This window comes from Ambystoma mexicanum, chromosome 11 (assembly GCF_040938575.1).
Source record: "Ambystoma mexicanum isolate Mex_15411 chromosome 11, UKY_AmexF1_1, whole genome shotgun sequence".
In the NCBI taxonomy this organism is placed as follows: Eukaryota; Metazoa; Chordata; class Amphibia; order Caudata; family Ambystomatidae; genus Ambystoma; species Ambystoma mexicanum.
Window position 1 is genome coordinate 700,830,431 of NC_090934.1, and position 19,223 is coordinate 700,849,653.

General features: G+C 47.9%; 1 protein-coding gene across 3 annotated transcripts in view; it reads right to left on the reverse strand.

Annotated features, from left to right (window-relative positions):
• Positions 1-19,223, reverse strand: part of LOC138503670 (solute carrier family 13 member 1-like) — a 989,022-nt gene that overhangs the window by 561,548 nt on the left and 408,251 nt on the right. For all 3 annotated transcript variants that reach the window (XM_069623570.1, XM_069623569.1, XM_069623568.1), the window contains one exon: positions 10,587-10,762. In XM_069623570.1, the coding sequence (XP_069479671.1) occupies positions 10,587-10,762 (176 nt within the window). The remainder of the gene's footprint in view (positions 1-10,586; positions 10,763-19,223) is intronic.

Genomic DNA, 19,223 nt, shown 5'->3' on the forward strand with positions numbered 1-19,223 from the left:
TCCTGATCATTTGAGGAATGACAGGGACCGGAGGGAACGCGTACAGAAGTGGGAACTCCCAGTCCACTACGAACGCATCTCCTAGAGCTCCTCTCGGGGGAAATTCCCTTGAGCAAAATCTGTCGCACTTCCTGTTGATACTGGTGGCGAACAGATCCACTTGAGGGGTTCCCCAAAGGGCGAAGATCTCTTGAAGGACTTCCTGAGCTATCTCCCACTCGTGAGAGACTGTGCTCTGCCTGCTCAGAGCGTCCGCTGTCAAGTTCTTCTCTCCGGCTAGGTGAATTGCCGATAGAGAGATTCCTTCCTGAATTGCCCAAAACCAGAGCTGCATCGCCTCTCTGCACAGTGGTAGTGAGCCTACGCCTCCTCTTTTGTTGAGGTAGTGCATGGCCACTGTATTGTCCGTCATTATTAGGACGTTTCTTCCCCGTACAGACGGCAGAAAAGCCTTCAGCGCTAGTCTGATGGCTCTCAGCTCCAACAGGTTGATATGTAGTCTGGACTCCGATGGAGACCAACGACCGCTGATGGTCAAGTCGTTGGCGTGAGCTCCCCACCCCGTGAGTGAGGCATCCGTGACTACTGTTATCTCCGGCCATGGTTGCCAAAACATTTCTCCTTTCAGGATGTTCTCCCGACAGGCCCACCACTGAAGGTCTCGGGCTACTTTGACCGGGATCCGAAGGAGATCTGTCATCCTTCCTGAGAACTGTGACCACTGAGTTCTCAGTGCCCACTGGAGGGATCTCATTCTCAGGCGAGCCTCCGGCACGAGGAATATGCAGGATGCCATGAGGCCTAGCAACCTCAGAAAGTCGTAGGCTGGGAGATATTGGGCATTCTGAAATCTGATGACCATCTGCAGAATATCTCGAGCCCTCACCTCTGGTGGCAAGGCTTTTCCCAGGGAAGTGTCCAGGACTGCTCCAATGAATTGGAGTCTCTGTGATGGTATCATCTGTGACTTCTTTAAATTGAGGGAGAAGCCCAGCTTGTGAAGGAAGTGGCAAACATAATCTAGTTGTCTCTGAGCCTGTTCCGAAGATACAGCTCTGATCAACCAATCGTCTAGGTAAGGGTAGACATGAATCCCTTCCCTCCTTAGACTTGCAGCCACAACCGACATTAGCTTGGTAAAGACCCTCGGGGCGGAGGTTAGCCCAAATGGCAGAACTCGAAATTGATAATGAGAGCTGCCAATTGCGAACCTCAGGTATCTCCTGTGCCTGGGATGGATCGGCACATGGAAATAAGCGTCCTGGAGGTCTAGAGATACCAACCAGTCCTGAAGCTGGAGGGCCTGAAGGATCTGAGAGAGAGTCACCATCTTGAACTTGTCCTTTCGGAGGAATTTGTTCAATTCCCGTAAGTCTAAGATGGGTCTCAGTCCTCCGTCCTTCTTCGGTATTATGAAGTAGGGGGAGTACCAACCCTTGTTCCTTTCCGCTACAGGTACCAGTTCTATGGCACCTTTCTCTAGCAGGTCTAAAACCTCCTGCAAGAGGAGCGGATCTGGAAGCTTCAAAGGGTTGTTCCCCGGTGGATGACTCTGAGGGATATGTAGGAAGGGCAGGCAGTAACCTTGGGCCACTGTCTCCAGAGCCCAAGCATCTGACGTAATAGCCTGCCATTCCGTCAGATGGTGAGTTAACCTGCCCCCTACTGGTGTTCTGTGAGGGGAGACCTCAGAGTGGTTTTGAAGCGGCTGATGCAGTTGCCGAAGGTAAAGTGGCTCCTGCTCCTGCGGGTGCGGCTTTCTTTCCCCTACCCCGTCCACCACGGGTAAATCTTCCTTGGCCTCTTTGAGCCGGTCGTCCCCTGCCCCTTCCATATGAGGAATAGTAACGAAAGGACCGTCCTCTCCACGATGATCCCGAAGGACGAAAGGTATTCTGACGGATAGCAGCTCCCAATGACTTGGCTGCTGCCTTGGACGTTTGCAGTTTCTCCAAACTGTCATCCGCCTTCTTTCCAAAGAGGGTAGAACCGTCAAAGGGCATATTCAAAAGCCTGGTCTGCACGTCAGAGGCAAAACCAGACTTCCTCAACCACGCATGCCTGCGGATTGTGGTACTTGCCGCCATGGCCCTGCTGATACTGTCAGCAGAATCTAGGACAGTTTGTAGGGTCTCGCACATCGCATCTTTACCATCCCTGATGATGTTTAAAAATGCGTCCCTTTCCTCTCCTTCTTGGAGGCAGTCAGCCGCTGATGAAGCGCACTCCCAAAGGGTGTGGCTGAACCTAGCGAGCGTACAGGTCGCGTTAATAGACTTTAACGCCATGCTACAGGCAGAAAAAACCTTCTTAGCCATGGCATCATATTTTTTGTCATCCCTATCCTGCGGAGCAGTGGGGTATGCAGATGTGCTGCCTGATGAGGTTGCAGCCTGTACAACCAAGCTCTCAGGAGTAGGGTGTTTTGACAAATATTCAGGGTCAGAACTAGCCACCCTGTATTTTGTTGACAGTTTTTTATTTACTGCCGGGATAATTTCTGGCGTTTCCCAGTTTGTCAAAATCCTTCTCTGTAGAGCAGAGTGAAATGGAACCACAGGATCCTCCTGTGGGCCCTTGTCCAGTATGTCAGTGAGATCATCCTGCTGAAAGGCAGGAGAAGGTGCAGACCAACCCATAAATTCTATGATTCTAGACATCAGAGCTCTATATGGAGTCTCCGCATGTTCTCCTGGGTCTGGTTTGATAAATTCTGCTTCAGGAGAAGTGTCCAAGCCACTAGCTTCCTGAAGTGCATCCTGAAGATTTTTTAATCTTCCTTCCTCAGAGGCGAAAGTCTCTGGCTCTGGTGATGTGGTCCTCTGTAAATCAATATCTTGGTCTGAATCCTCCCTTTCCTCAAAAATCGAGGTTAAAGGGGGATACATTGGTTTTTGGAATGGTATAAACCCCATTTCCAATGCAGAAGGAGCCATCATCACAGGCCTTGAAAACGTCGATGTCGTCGACACCGACGTGAAAGTACTCGAAGGCGCCGTGAAAAGCGTCGAGAAATGTGTACTAGGCCTCGAAGAACTCGAAAGGATCGGAGTCTTGCTCGAGAACGACGTCGACGTTCTCGGCGTCGAGTCGGAGGTCTTTTGTCTAACCGTTGGCTGTGGAGTAGCCGTGGTTCTTTCCTTCACCGGCGTCGATATCGGCGTCGACGTCGGCGTCGACTCGATCGACTGATGCGCCGATGAATCCTTCGACAACGGCGTCGATGGCGCCGACCTCTGTTTCGAAGGAGTTTTCGACGATGGCGTCGATGATGCTTTATCTCCCGATGGCTCGAGGCGCTTTCGGGTTGACTTTTCCGCCGGGTACTGCGACTCGCGGCGTTTAGATTTTTTGGGTTTTTTACCCGGGGTATCACCCTCAGCTGTCTTCGAGGGGGACGAGGCCGCTTTCTCGAAGACGCTTAGCATCTTTTTCCTGAATTCCTCCCACTCAGCTTGCGAGCTGCGTTTTGTGGGGCAATGAACTCTCTCAGGAGAACTCGACGAAGATGACGAAGGGGATCTCCTACGTCTCTTCTTCGAGTGTCTCGATGTCGACGAGTGGTGGGAGCCACTTCGTGATCTAGATCGAGAGTGTTTTTTATGGTGAGGAGACGAACGTCTCGACTCTACCGAAGAAGCTTTCGAGGAAGTTAAAGTTGACCTACCTCTCTCGAGCTTCCCCCTACGCTCCTTCAAGGCTTTCGCCGTCATGGAAAGGCATTCCTCACACTCCGAACTCTGGTGCGTGATTCCCAGACACCACAAACAGACCCTGTGAGGGTCCGTCAACGACATTTTCTTCCCGCAGTCTCGGCACTTTTTGAAACCGGACCGAGGGGTCGTCGGGTCGGAGGAGGATGCCATCGATATCGAGGTAAATAGTAGTTATTATATACGTTATCTTGACGAGAACTGAGCAACGGTGTTCCGAGGCACAACGAAGCGCGGAAAAACGGAACTGAGCAACGGACGCTGCGCGCGGCCTTTATAGGCAGGATGACGTCGACGTCGGCACGGAGGCCGTCGAGGGTCATCGACTCGGCGATCATCGACGCGCAGCGCCCTCTGGCGAAAAAAAAAAAAAAAAAAAAAAAAAAAAAAAAAAAAAAAAAAAAAAAAATTTTCCGAGGCCAGCAAAGCTGAAGGATATCTATCAGCAAAGCTGAAGGATATCTATCTAAGATAAGGAATACGTCGGAGGACACAATCCCTTCGAAGAGACTTTTACTTGTGCCACTCTGCTCCTCAGATGGTGCCAGTGGCACATGTTTGTAGACAGTGGCGTAACACAAAATGTGTGGGCCCCCCCCAAGCCATGCTGAGGGCCACCCCCAACTCGGCAACAAATCACGGGTCATGCCACACTCTGTGCCGGCCTAGATGATCGCGCTTGCACAATACGTACGAACGTGCTGCTGAAGGGCTATGCTGCATACTGTACTAGGAGAAAGATATAAAAATGTGTTTTAATGCAATAAACAGGACACTTTCTGAGAAAAATTGGATAAAAAGCCTGAGTGTTTGCAATAGTTTTTTAGGGTAACACCAATCCAATACATGCAAGTCACCAACAGTGCACAGGAACATTAATGCTTTGCTATTAAAAATTCCATACCACATTGAAAACATGTCCCACTGGCTGCACAATGTAGACCAGTGTAGACACATAACATTACAGTAAAGCATGCCAGGCCACATTTAGACATACCTAGTCTGGTTGCACCAAAATGCCAGTCGAAGCAATAACACTCATCAAGAAGAGAGCACACATTCAAGCCCGGGTCTCTGCAGCCTCTAACAACACGACCAAACACTTTAAAATCTGCAAGGAACTGGTCAATCCTGTTGCGATCTCTTCCTCTCCTGTTCCCTCTAAGGTACTCTGTATGGCTCTGGCCTCTCCTCCGCTAAAACTCAGGACATCCTGTCCTCTATCTCCTCTTCCTCTCCCTCTTCCTCTCTTGGCCCCCCTTTGGCCATCTCTACCTCTCCTCCTCCTTCTCGCTGACAACACCTGACAAGGTTTCTAGACAAGTCGATATATGAAAGTGTCGTCCAAACAGGTGCTCCCCTGCTACTCCAGAACCATCAAGGACCATATTGAGACCCTTGCTCCAGCCTTTGCCGATTTCTGTAATCACTCTTTCGCCACCGGAACGTTCCCCTCTCTCCTTAAGCACCCCCATGTGCACCCACTACTCAGGAAGCCATCTGCCGATCCTACCTGTCCAGCAAGCTATCACCCAATCTTCGTCACCCCTTTCCTGGGCATACTCTTGGAAAAGCTGGCCATCTCCCAGCTTACTCGTCATACTGAATCTGTTGGTTGCCTCCATGACCATCAGTCTGGCTTCAGAGCTGCCAGAGGCACGGAAACTGCTCTCCTGAACACCTGTGAAGATAGGCTCTCTAACCTTGATTCCAGCATTCCTTCTGTCCTAATCCTCCTTGATCTTTCCTCTACTTTCAACACAGTCAACCACACCATCCTGATCAATTGACTATGTGAGAACCTGGACATCATGGATCAACCCTGGAGTGGCTGACCTCCTTCCTCTTGGACTGTCGCTCCCAAGGTCCAACTGGGTCCCTTTCTCTCCGCCACCTCTCTCTCTACCTGTGGCGTTCCCTAGGGCTCTATCCTCTCACCCTGGTTTTTCCACCTCTACTTGGTCCACCTGATCTCTACCTTCTGCTCTAACTTTCACTGTATTGCGGATGATACTCAGATTTCCTTCGGGCTCCTCTCCTCTCTCGCACATTCCTGACTAACTATTCGCGATTCAGGATTGGTGCGCCTCCAACGATCTCTGCCTTAATACCAGTAAGACAGAGATCCTTCTCACTGGGACTCCTGCCCCTGCTTTCCCTCTCTCACTCTGGCCACCCACCTTGGGCCCTCTTCCTTCGCCTTCCTGCAAGGCAAAAAGACTTGGTGTCATCTTCGACCACTCTCTTTCTCTCCTCACATCTCGGACGTCGCCAAGAAGTCCCACTACCAGCTGCTCCTCTTCAAAGGGACTCTTCCCTTTCCCCCAGAAGCTCATTGTCTCCAGGACCCTGTTCTCTCTAGGCTGGACTACTGCAACAACCTCTTCTTCAATCTGCCTTCCTCCACAACTAATCCAGAACAGGACTGCAAGACTTATCCTTGGCCTCAAGCCCAGGGATCGTATCTCTCCAGTCCTGAAATCTCTCCACTTGCTCCCGGTGACTGCAAGGATCAAGTTCAAGACCCTTTTCATTGTCCACAAGGCTTTCTGGGGTCGGGGCCACACTACATCCAACGCTCTCTTCCAAAATACCTTCCTTCTCGAGCCCTTCCCCCAGCTACATCCAACTCTCTAAGGGTGAGACGCTTCTCCAGGCAGAGAGTGGGGGGTAGATATCTCTCCTTTGCAGGTGCATCCCTCTGAAATGGCCTACCTGCCCCTCTCAAACTTGAGTGGACCACCTGAAGTTCCGGAGGCAGCTCAGAACGTTCCTCTTCTCCTCTACTTTCTTTCTCTCCCTCTGCTGCTGACCTACCTGTCTGCTGTACCGACTGGTTGCTTGGCTGCCCTCAGAGTCTCACTGGGTCCAGGCTCTTTCTTGATCAGTCACCCTTACACTGCCTCCGGACCTAACACACACTTAGGGGCTGTAACTGTAACCCTACAGTCCCTTGTTCTCCTTGAACTACCCAGAACCACGCTGCCCTGGCTGCACTTACTCAGAGCACTTCCCCCCCCTCCCTTTCCCCTTGCATTTGTCGTTCTGGCACTTGCACAATCTAAATGACACATGGCCTAGTAAGATCGCTTGTCTTGTCCTCCCTCCATCTTTGCTCCCTTGTCTTGTCGCACCTAGAAACACTTGTGTACAGGCGTGTTATAAATGACTTGTTCACAGATGCCCAGAAACAATATACAATGCCGCAGTAAGAAACGGCTAGACTGACAGCACCAAAATGCCAGTCTAGCCAGGTAATTATACTTAGCAGGACTGCTTAACAGAAATGCGCAGTTAAAAAAAAGTCATACCAAACTGAGGAATGACTTGCCTGGCTGCACGAAAATGCCTCTCTAGCCACTAATACCACATATCGTGCCTGCTTAGCCTGGACATGGACAACCATTATGATGTATCGCACAATCCCGCCCCACACATCCCCTCTCCCTCCCATCCCCTACCCCAACCTCCAAAATCAGCTCCTTGGCCCAGAATTACCTTCACGTTCCTCTTCCTTGTCCCAAAGCTTACGTATGAGGCTCCTTGCCTCATAGGTAAGTGCTGGGATGAGGAAGAGTGGGACTAGGAGTAATGAAGATTACAGGTAGCTAAGTCAGGCATTACCTCCATGTACCTCTATCTCATCCCAGTACTTGTGTATGAGGCAAAGTGCCTCATACACAAGTACTACTTATACACAAGTACAGGGACGAGGAAAAATAGGGCTAGGAGTAATGATGATTCCCAATAAGTAATCAAGGCATTAAACACAAGTAGTGGAGTAACACCATTGAGTTGACTGGGCTTCAGCACTCCACCTCCCCCTGAAATTTTGGCCTATGTTGACTCCACCTGGCTGACCTTCAGAGCAGTTGCCAGAACAGAATAGGACACAGATGTTAAACAGCACCTAGGTTTCACTGTTAACAAGGTCCCAGCAATTACTAACGTAAAGCATTTCGATCGCGTCATGGCCCACAGGCATCAGGGTGCAAAACATACAAACATAAAAAGTTTACAGTCTAGGGAGTTGGTTTATTCAAACAGAGTGGTTGTTAGATTTTTTTCTAAAAACAGCATAATTGACCTCTGCTCGCATAGATCGCGTCTCCTCGTTTAGTACTTGCATGCGAGGGGAGTGATTGGAAGGGTAGGGAAGGAACGCGACACCGCTCACTCTCACCGCAGTCCATAAGTGGGTGCTTTCAGACTTAAAGGAGAGAGTTAACTGCTTGTAACATTAAGCTGCACTAGAATGGTCTCATTAAAATGTGTAAAGAAGTTAGATGCCCCAACACAAATAAGTTTGCCCCCCCAACGCCCATGAAGTTAGCGCCTCTCCAACATTTGAAGGATTAGCCCCCCAAAATGTAGGATTTGTTGCGCCCCTGAACACAAGCACATACACCATGTACACACATGCACACCCAGCCATCCATACATTAAGTGTGCACCCTTTTACCATACAGGCACACCCAAGCAACCACCCGTACATTTATGTGTGCACCCTTTCACCATAGAGGTACACACACCCAGGCACCCACCCATACATTTAAGTGTGCATCCGTTCACCGTACACGCGCACACCCAGCCACTCATACATTTGTGTGCACCCTTTCACCATACAGTCACACAGACAGCCATCTACACATGTAAGTGTACACCCTTTCAAAATACACTCACACACGCACCCGTCATGGGGTTGAGGGGAACCCTATTACTTCAAAAAGAAATGGTTTCTTTTTGAACCATAACAGAAATCATTTCTTTATGAAGGCAGAGTGACTTCAAAAATAAACCATTTATTTTTGAAGTCATAGGGCTTCCCCCACCCCATGACATGGAGGCCTCCAGCCTGGGGTCTTCCATGTCATGAGGCAGGGGAAGCCCTTGGACTTCAAAAAGAAAGTTTATTTTTGTAGTCTCACTGCCTTCATAAAGAAATTATTACTCTAACAGAAATAATGTCTTTATGAAGGCAGAGTGAATTCAAAAAGAAACATTTTAAAAAAAAATGAAAAACATTTTTTTCTTTTTTTTCTCCAAGTGGTGGCCCCCTCCCAGGACATGGGCTAGTAGGGCACCCCGCATGTGGGGGCCCCTGTTACGCCAGTGTTTGTGGATCAACGCCCTTACGCCTTAGGGCACTCTGGCACTTTATACATTAATTACATAAAATGTATTAATTACATTAAAGAAATCACAGACATATTCCGGGGGGGATAAATGCCATTATATCTCCCCCACTTAAAATTGTGGGGGGGAATTGTCCCCCCTGTCCCCTCCATGTCCTACGCCCATGGGGGGGTGGTGGCTCTAAGAGGTCTCCAATTCATGTCCCCTCCCCAAGTGCCTATTTGTATCTGAATGGTACCACCTTGATTCACCCCATACCCCTGCAAACAAATACTTGGCTGTCTTGTCCTTGTCCTTGCAGGCAACCACAACCCCCAGAAACTAGAGTTGACCACCCGCACATGCGTAACCCATCAGAGCCTCCAGACCAGGCATTCCAGTCATCAGAATTCTCTGTAGCACAAGAAGAGAGTGAACTGGTGAATGGAGAGGCAGAAAATCTGCGTCGCTGTGAAGAACATGGCGCACGTCCAGGAGTCAGCAGCACACACCGCACTCCAGCAGCAGCAACAAAGTCCAGTCAGAGATTTATATCAGAGCAGCTTACCACAAGACTTAATTCCCCAATAAACACTTGGGAATTCGGCACAACATGGCATTCGACCACCACTAGGGCATACACCGTTGTGGGCCTTTATTGTTGTAGCACATCAGCCCCCACACTGATAGCGGGTTGGGGCACAGCCCCCTTTTTGTAAACGCTGACCCTGATAACACCTCCCAGACGGGGAAGACAGAACCAGATTGGGCAGGACAGGGACAACAAGAAGAGGCACAGGAAACAGGACGGTGTGGGTTAATTGGGTAGGTCTGAGGAGGAGGTAGTGGATGAAGAGACCAGCAGGAGTGAGGCTGGTGGGCTAGAGTGGGGCGGCGTTTTGAAGAAAAGTTGAGGTATTGGTTGGTGAGAGCAAGTGGTACTGTATGGTGCTTGTGCATGCAAAATAAGTAAATGAGAGTGTTGCAGGGAGTATAGAGAGTGACTGGAAAGTGATTGTAAGTGGGGAAGGGAAGTGACAGAGTAGAAGGTGGGGCTGAGTATTATTAGTGTGGAGGAGGCAGTAGTGTTTTGTAGGAGGGAGTAGTAGTGTAGAGGAGGGAGTAGTACACTGTGGAAAGAGCTAGTAACATTGGAGGGTAGAAGCAAACGGTAGAAAAGAGAGTGAGAGACACCAGAGAGAGATGAAAGTACCACCAGGCGAGAAGAAGAGGGGGAGTTGGAAGAAGGAGATTAACTGGAGGAAAGTAGAAGATCAGAGAGAGACAGGGAAAGGAACAAGAGGGAATGTGAGAGGAAGGGAGAGATTGAGGGTTGAGTTTCTGTAAGGCACACTTCTACAATCCCGTTAGACTAACAACATTGATACTGTAGGGCAGCTTAGAAAGTGCCAGAGAGAGTTTACATAGATAAGGTGGATGCCTTTAGGCCTTCATTGACAGCTAGTTAGAAAATAAATAGTAGCGGGACAATAAGCTCTAACTACTACCTGGGGAAATATGGACGCCTGAGCTGGCGAGGAAACCGCTATGCATAAAAGAGAGTGAAGAACAGCCCTAGCACCCTAAAGATGGAGTTCTCTTTAGGCCATCTGTGACACACTACAAGACTAAGATGAATTTAGGACATGTGACTTGTAAAAGATGCAAATACTTAAATTACCCTTAAGTAAGTGTGCATATCACACACTGATTACTTTTTCATAGCGGGGTGGCATACAAGTCTGATAGTGTACATACCTTTGTTATTGGACTCTGAATTCATTATAACATCAGTCAAGGCACTTTCTTCTGGTGTAGCATTATTAAGCTGGCATAGTACTGCATCCACGATTGGCATCACCATTGCAGCAGTTGAAGTATTACTTAACCACATGGACAGCAGTGCAGTGCAGCTCATGAATCCCAGCAACAGCCTAAAAAAACATTAAGTAATAGGTTTTCAGTACATTTATTTAGTTCAGAGAATATATTGTTAAGAGGCCACTTGATCCACATCACAATCAAAGGAGTCACATTAGGTACTAAGAGGGCAGGCCAAACAGTAGCAAAGCGTTCATTCAATTTCCTGCATGACCATCTCTTGCCTCTGTGTACAGAGGTGGTACATGCTTTTCTCCATATGCTCTATTCAGAAAAAAAACGACATGTCCATGGATCTGTACTTATTAATCTTTCTACAGTACGACTGGCAGAGACATCTTAACGGGTGGGAAAAAGAAGCATGTGTCCTAAGCTCCCACCCCAGGAGGAAGCCCCACCTGGCGGCCTCATGTAAAGCAAGCAGTGCACAGATAAATAACACATTTCATTATATTGTATACTTCGCTGCCTGACTGTTGTGGACAACTAAATTACAATCTGATCAATTAATCCTGTAGAGCATTCTCTTTTCACTGTAGTACATATAGATTGTGCATTCAGTATAGCACAACTTGTGGCGCATGTTCAAATTACTTTGAGGAATATAGTTTAAGTGCTAAGATGGTTTAAGACAGCTTGATGTGTTAAGCACTTGTTTTAGAGACCTATGATCACATGCCAGATTATAAAACCAAATCTCTGGAAGACCGACAAAGGCGTTCCACTCCCTGAGGTTGATAAACTTGAACAAATAAGGTTTGGTAATAGTTCCTCCTATTGTGATGGACATGCACACATTTTGGCAAAACTTAGATTGCTGAAGAGTATTGGAATGCAAGGGTTAACAGACAATGGGCCTCATTCTGTGTCGGGCGGTCTGGTAAAAACGTGTTGGTATTCGTGGATACCGGCACTTCACCGTACTGCTCGACTACAGGTTTGCCGGTGGGGCACCTGGGTTACCTCTAGCTAAAAGATTGATGTTAACCAGGCGCCCTACCAGCAATAAAAACCGGCATTACAGCAAATCCCTTCATGGAGTCCTATGGGACTCCATGAATGGGAATGAACACTGTACCGCCAGGACTCTTAATTCGGCAGCAATGCCGCCGGACCGAGTGCCGGTAAAGGTAAGTACCAAATGCTGGTATCCTGGTGGCTCTACCGCCAAGATACCGGCAGGGTCAGAATGAGGCCCAATGAATGCAAATAATGTGCTCGGCCAGAGAGAGTAAGATTTTCTGTTCTATGTTACACTGCCCATGCAACGATGATGAGCAGATGTTACTATTTGAGGTCTCGACTGCTAACAATGTTATGGTTCTGCATTTGATTTTTCGAACTAAAGGATACTATGTCAAGCTATTTCAACTGATGACATCATGTAATCAATCACCCAAAGGTATGAGTCAATGCACCTCTGGCAACAACCTTGAGATCAGCTTGAAGAAGTGAATGTGATTGCTAAACCCTGATGCAGTGGTCCCGCACTGACTCAGATCAGCCATGCAATGGGTCTCACAGTGCAGATTGGGATGGGAAAGAAATGTAAGGCATTTTAGCATTTTCTCTTGTGTGTTGCAGGTGAGCATTTTTAAGCCCTTTTCTGCTGCCTGACCCCTTTGTTTAGGACCTTTTAACTTTTGTAGTGACTCTCTGAATGCCAGCGCTCCAAGCCCTTAACCCGACACTCCCCCCGCATCCTTGTTGAGCAGCTTGTTCCTGTCCCCTGCCCCCCCCCCCCAATTCCCCACCTGATTGGCTGCTCCTTACTCGCTACAGCGAGTAACAACCAGGAACGCCTGCCCATGCACACCATTTTTGCTCGTGTGTTGCAGGTGAGTATTTTTTAAGCCCTTTTGTCCTCAACCCCATTTTTTGAGGCCCTTTGAACTTTTGGCTGCTCCTAACTCGCTACAGCGAGAAAAAACCAGGAACACCATTTCAGGTGAGCATTTTTTAAGCCCTGTTGTGCTGCCTGACCCCTTTTGTGAGGCCTTTAACATTTTTGGAGAGCCTCTCTGAAATCCAGCACTCCAAGCACTTAACCTGACCCTCCCCGCCTGCTTCCCTGTTCAGCTACATGTCCCCATTCCCTGCGTCCTCCCCCACCCCACTCCCCACCTGATTGGCTAGGTGAGCAATTTATATCGACCATCCAGGGCAGCATCATGCCCGGGCAGCCCTCGGCTAAGGGCTTCGAGGCAAAGGGCATCTCCCGAAGAAGCAGCTCCAGTCCGTGTTTACCCATGTTAACCTGGGAAGCCTGCACCAGTCAACCAGCAGTCACTTATAAGGTAAGTTTGGTGTAGATGGGGGGAACAGCCATTACTGTATTACATTAACTACCCCACCTCTCTCATTACCCATTACCTAGTACCCAACATCCCCAGCATTCAGCTTATTTAAGCCCATCAGCCATAGTCAGTGTTTAACCTACTTGTATAAGGCAGCCTTTTCAATCTAGCCTAGATGTCTATGGAGGCCATACTTTTCATTAAGCCAATTGTGTAAGTCAGCCACAGTCTGCATTTTGAGGCAGTTTAAAGGGGATAGAATTGTGGAGAATTTATTTCAAAAGAATGCTTCAATCTACTTACTTGCCTTCTTACAGAAAATCACATCTGCCCTAAGAAAGACTTTTAACTCGAAGCACGTGTTGGCTGTTTCTGCTTACCTAATACCAGACAATAAACTGGAATACCAATCGGTTGAAGACTTTGGATACTTTATATCTGGACAATTATCACTAATTGTACTGGCCAAGCATGGAGCGCGAGTGGTTTCTCAACTTGGACCAATATATGTAGTGGTATCAGGGTTAACCACATACTACTCACCACGCAGCTGGCACATGACACTTTTATCTCCCCAGTGCAACAGGACACAGTTTATCCCTGTTTTAGGGTTCTCACACTCACACAGCATTTAGAAAAGCTGTCAAAATGCTATTGTTTGTATAAATTGTACTAGACACCGTTATTGCCACGAACATTATAAGTCAGCGTTCCTATTCTCTGTAACCCAATATGTAATGTCCTACATTTGGAAACACAATGCACCCAGCTAGGCCTTCGCTCCCTGTAACCATGAGCTAAGCCTATTGCCTGTAACTAAGACACCTTCTTGCAACAGCGCCTCGATGCCCATAGGCTGTAGTGCGCTTTACAAATTCAAATAAATAAATAAAAATAAATAGGTAGAATTGTGGAGATTAGCATGCGTCACATCTAGGTAGAATTGTGTAGATATGCATGCGTCACACCGAGATAGAATTGTGTAGATTAGCATGCGTCACATCTATATAGAATTGTGTAGATATGCATGCATCACATCTAGATATAATTGTGGAAATTAGCATGAGTCACATCTAGGTAGAAACAGAAAATGGTGGAAAAAAAGAGAAAATGGTCCCCCATGGCTCTATACTGCAGCTGAGGATTCAGCCTGCGGTAGAAAAGCACAATGGTAGGGACATTAAACCACTGCCACTGGCCATTTAAAGTAGTGAGGGTAAAATAAAAAATGTTACATGAGTAGGTAGGAAAAGGGGCTACTAAGTAACGCCCCAGCACTCCACATAAGATGCTGTGTGCTGGAACTACAAAGAGAAAAGGTAAGTAAAGTCAATTTCACTTTACTATTCTTGGGAACAGTAGTTCACATAAGAAAAGGTATTTTTTTTTTTTTAAATTTCACTTTTATTGATTTTGAAAAGTTCGGCAGTCGCATAAATGCAGCTTACATCTCTTGGTTATAAAAAAAAGCGAGCATGTAAGTATTATAACAATCAGTTATATCGCATACCTGAGAGAAAGGAAGAGAAAAAAGAAAGGAAAAAGATAACCCCAAACCATTGCATCCAAACGTATCCCACCCCTAATTCCCACCCCCCGCACATGATATCAAACCAGAACTTAGAGAGAGCATTGAACAACATTAATTAACCGTCATTTCAGTCATGGCAGTGGGCATAAAAGTCGCGCATTGATTTAACAGACACGTAATCGAGTCAATCCAAGCGTTAGGCCTTCATAGCTTTAGACATAGCGTGTGTCAGACACACTTTACAACGCATATATGGAGCGAAACTCCGACCAGGCGTTCTCTACCGTGGAACGATCCCCATGCAATGCCGCAGTCAGGCACTCCATTCTGTAAATGCTCAGTGCGACTGCTCGCCATTCACTCTTGCTGGGGAGCGTGGGTCTCTTCCATGTCATAGTAAGACATGCTCGAGCAGCCATCAATAGACCCTGCACCATTTTGCATGCCACCACTATTCTATCCCCTTCCTCAGTTAAAGAAAACAAAACGAGCAGTGGATGCATCTCTCTTTCCTCCCCGTCGAGGTCCCTGATCCAGCTAAGGACTTCTGACCAATAGAGTTGGACCTTTGCGCATCCCCACCACATATGCCAATAATCGGCCCGCCTCCCACAACCCCTCCAACAGTTCGGGCTCACTCCCTGGTACATCTTGGCCAGCCGGGCAGGGTCGTATTGCCATCTGTATAGTAATTTGGTGGCATGTAATTTATATTGGCACGAAAGGGAGGACTTCGCCGTCCTTCTGCACATTTGTAACCATAGTTTTGGGGAGATTTGCCTGCCCATATCAGCTTCCCATTTGCTCTTAAGTGTCAAGGAGGGTTTAATATCGATTTCAATGAGTGCGAGGTACATAGCACTGATCAGACCTTTGGAGCTAGTGCACAAATCAAGGATCTTTTCAAACGGCGTGAGGTCTCTTTGTAACTGTTGCTTCCATATGGGTCTGGTCATTACCCCCTTGAGTCTAAGATACAGGAAGACCGAGAGGTTACCTATGCCAAGGGCTTCCTGCAACTCCTGAATGGTAATAAAGGAGTCATTGCGGCGCAGTTGTCCTGCCCTTTCTAGCCCCGCCTGGTACCATGCTTCATAACTCCCTGGTTCCGGAATAGCATCGCGGATCCCTGGTGACCAGAGATGCCCCAGTGGGGCGGGCCACGTTGTGACACCCACCATTTTCCTCCCTGGTTTCCATATCGACCATATCGTGCCTATGATGGGATGGGATTTGACAGTGTTACGTAGTTGTGGTCCAGGCACCCATAGCCATTCACTCATGATAAAGGGACGGAGGTGGTAATTATCAAGCGCTATCCACTGGGGTTCTGACTGCTGTCTGAAATGTGGGACAAGAACCCTAAGCTGAGTGGCTCTGTAGTATGTCTCAATATCTGGGAGGCCCACCCCAGCGTTATCTTTTCTAAGTTGAAGGAGGGGTCTCGGGATTCTTGGCTTTTGGCCTTGCCATAAAAAGGTTAATATCAATTTCCTTGTGTCTGTAAAGTAGTCCGGGGGCATTTGAATAGGGAGCATTTGAAATAAGTACAATATTTTAGGGAGCAGGACCATTTTTACAGCATTCAGACGCCCTAGCCATGAGATGGTAAGTTTGGACCACCTTTGGACATCTTTCTGGAGAGCAAGGGACATTGGGGGGAAGTTGGCCTCATACAGGGATCCAAGGTCTCGGGTAACGTTAATGCCCAGGTATCGGAGCGTAGTGAGGCTGACCTTAACGCCCAAGGGGGCGAAGCGCTCGACATCCGCGTCTCTGCGGGTGTCTATTGGAAGGACGACAGACTTGCCCGTGTTGATTTTCAGTCCTGCCAGTGCTCCATACTCCTCAATAATACTAAATGCTGCCGGGATCGAGTTTAAAGGGTCGGTCACATGTAGCAAAATGTCATCTGCGTATAGTCCCAATTTATATTCCCGGTCGCCCACCGTGATACCCTTAACTCTGGCGTCATTTCTCAGTTTTTGTGCCAACGGTTCCAGAGACAACACAAATAGGATCGCCGACAGTGGGCAGCCTTGCCTTGTGCCTCTCTCAAGGGGAAACCAACGAGAGTATCCCCCGTTCACCGCCACGGACGTCACAGGGGAGCTATAAAGTGCTTTAATGGCACGGGAGAGCTGTGGTCCCAGCCCGTATGAACTCAATACCCTCTCCAGGAATTCCCAGGAGACCCGGTCAAAGGCCTTCTCGGCATCCAAGGACAGGAGAGACGGGTCTCCCTCCATCTCCTTTGCTTCGTGGATTAGGTGCAGCGTTTTTCTCATTGTATCCGCGCCCTGTCTGCCAAGGACAAAGCCAACTTGGTCGGAGTTTATCAGCTTAGGGAGGAATGTCTCTAACCGGGCTGCAATCACTCTGGCGTAAATCTTCGCATCGATATTAAGCAAGGAGATGGGGCGGTAAGAGCTACAGTGTCTGGGGTCACGGCCCTCTTTTGGGATGACCGCGAGGAGGGCTTGCGAAAAAGATGGAGGTGCCTGGCCTGTGATAAAGATGTGGTTAAATAGTGATGTAAGAAAGGGAGCAATGAAGGGGGAGAAGGAAAAGGTATTTTAACCTTATGAGAAATCTAAAGGATTTCTCAGTGACACTGCACTTAAGGTGCTGTGTGTCACCATACAAAAAGAAGATGCCTATGGAGTTTGTCAGACTCCAAAAACAAAGGAAACACATAATCCACATCAGGTCAAAACACATGGGAGAGTGAGAAAAAGGGCTCACCCACTCCAGGGTAAAAATGAAAAAGTCCTAAACTCCAGCAAAAGAGCCAGGGGTGATAGGAATTAAGCACTAACATGTAAATTCAGCTAGTACGTCTGCGCAATATTTGATGAGGAATGCAGGGCATACATCACCTTTGCACTTTGATGTTTTCAAGCTTTTGATAAGTTCTAAGCCTTCACTTTATTGGATGTCTCTGAAGAAGAATTGAGTGGAGGAGGAAGTGGGTAGGTGGAATACAGATGTTGTCTGGGGCTACGGGGTCTTAGTTAAATTATTCCTGTTACGCAGTGATTTTCAAGTTCAGGGTGTCGATTGTGCCAAAGAGTGCAGCTTGGATATCTGGGCACCATGTTTTGAAATTGTGAAAATGTTTATAACATTAGAGTTAGCTTTACTGATTTTAGCCTTGAATGAGTTGGATTGCAGTGATTATGGTGGATTTATAGAGTCTGGATATATTAGTAAATTCATTTTTTAAAGTGTCAGTGGGATCTTTCAGCCACCTTAATTGGGCTTGTTGTTCCTTGTTGCAGAGAGTGAGGAGGTTAGTTGGGAGCCAAGAGATTGAATGTCTCACTGTTTTGGATTTGTGAGGAACTAGATGGGCTATGGTGTTCACAGCATTGGAGAGGACTAAGGTGTATGTATCTGCTAGAGAGTTGGGGTTGGAGTCAAAAGGGGGCTGAAGGGCAGGGGTGCTGAGCAGGGGCAACATATTGTCTCTAGTGAGCTTCCGGGAGCTGCAAGTTGTTGCTGGTGGTAATGGTTTGGGAGTGGTTTTAGGTTTAGAGGGCTGGGCTATGAAGAAATGGATAATATGGTGGTTCAACCAGGGTGTGATAGCATTCGTGGAGATCTAGTAATTGTGGTTGCCAATCCAGTCCAGGGTACGTCCTTTCCTGTGGGTGGGGTTAGTGATGCGCTGACAGAAGCCTACGGTGTTAAGGGCATCATAAAATGACGATGCTTGAGTGTCGGAGTTGTGAAGGCCAAGGTTCAGGTCTCCTAATAGAATGATTTTGGATGTAGCTTTTACATTGTACTGGAGAATGTTCAGTATGTTGGATTCGAAGTTGAGAAGGGGGCCGGGTGGGCAGTGATAGTACAGGTGACTGACGGTGAGAGTTTGAGAGAGAGGAGGTCAGTGTTTCCTTCAATGGAGATATTACACCGGCTGAGGGGGAGGGAATCTTTTGCTATTAGTGCGACTCCACCTCCTCTGGAGGCGGTCTGTTGTTTCAGAAAATGGTGTACCCGGAGGGCAGGGCCGCATGCCTCATGAAGACAAGTCTCTGAGATGGTTAGAGTTTCAAGATTGTGTTTGGTGATTAAGTCTGAGCTGTCTAGTGCATATGCATGAAGAGAGCGAGCGTTGATGAGGGCACAGGTCAAGAAGGGCAGAGTGACTTTAGTAGGGCTGAGTGTTGGAGACTGAGGGGAAACCCTGTATGGTTAGCCAGAATGACAGGAGGCTGGTTCCCAGGTGTGTGTTTGTTGGGGGGCTATTATGAGTTGTGGTTGTCTCCTTTTTTATGTATGGAGGAAGGGCATGGTTCAGCAGTTTTTGGGTGTTGTGGCGATGTAGGAGTGTGAGGTGGCGAGGCTTAGTAAATGAGGTGACCTTTTGGAGGCCAGTATAGGTGTGGTGTTGGGGCGTTGAGGACACCTGTAAACTCATCACAGGTGAGGGGATGAAGATGAGTGCAGCACCTAGCGCGTCTGGGGTTGGGTGCAGGATAGCATACTTGTCAGGGATGCCACTGATGGATGGTACTATGATATAAATTGCTAAAGGGCTGAAGATGTTAGAAGGTATCTGAGGGTGATCAGCTTGTGGCTCAGTGGTAGGGCTGGTGCGAATCCCGAGTCTGGAGTTCCTAGTTTGTAAACTTTGGGGAGTAGTTTGTGGGGGTTTGTTACCCAAACGGCAATGCAGTC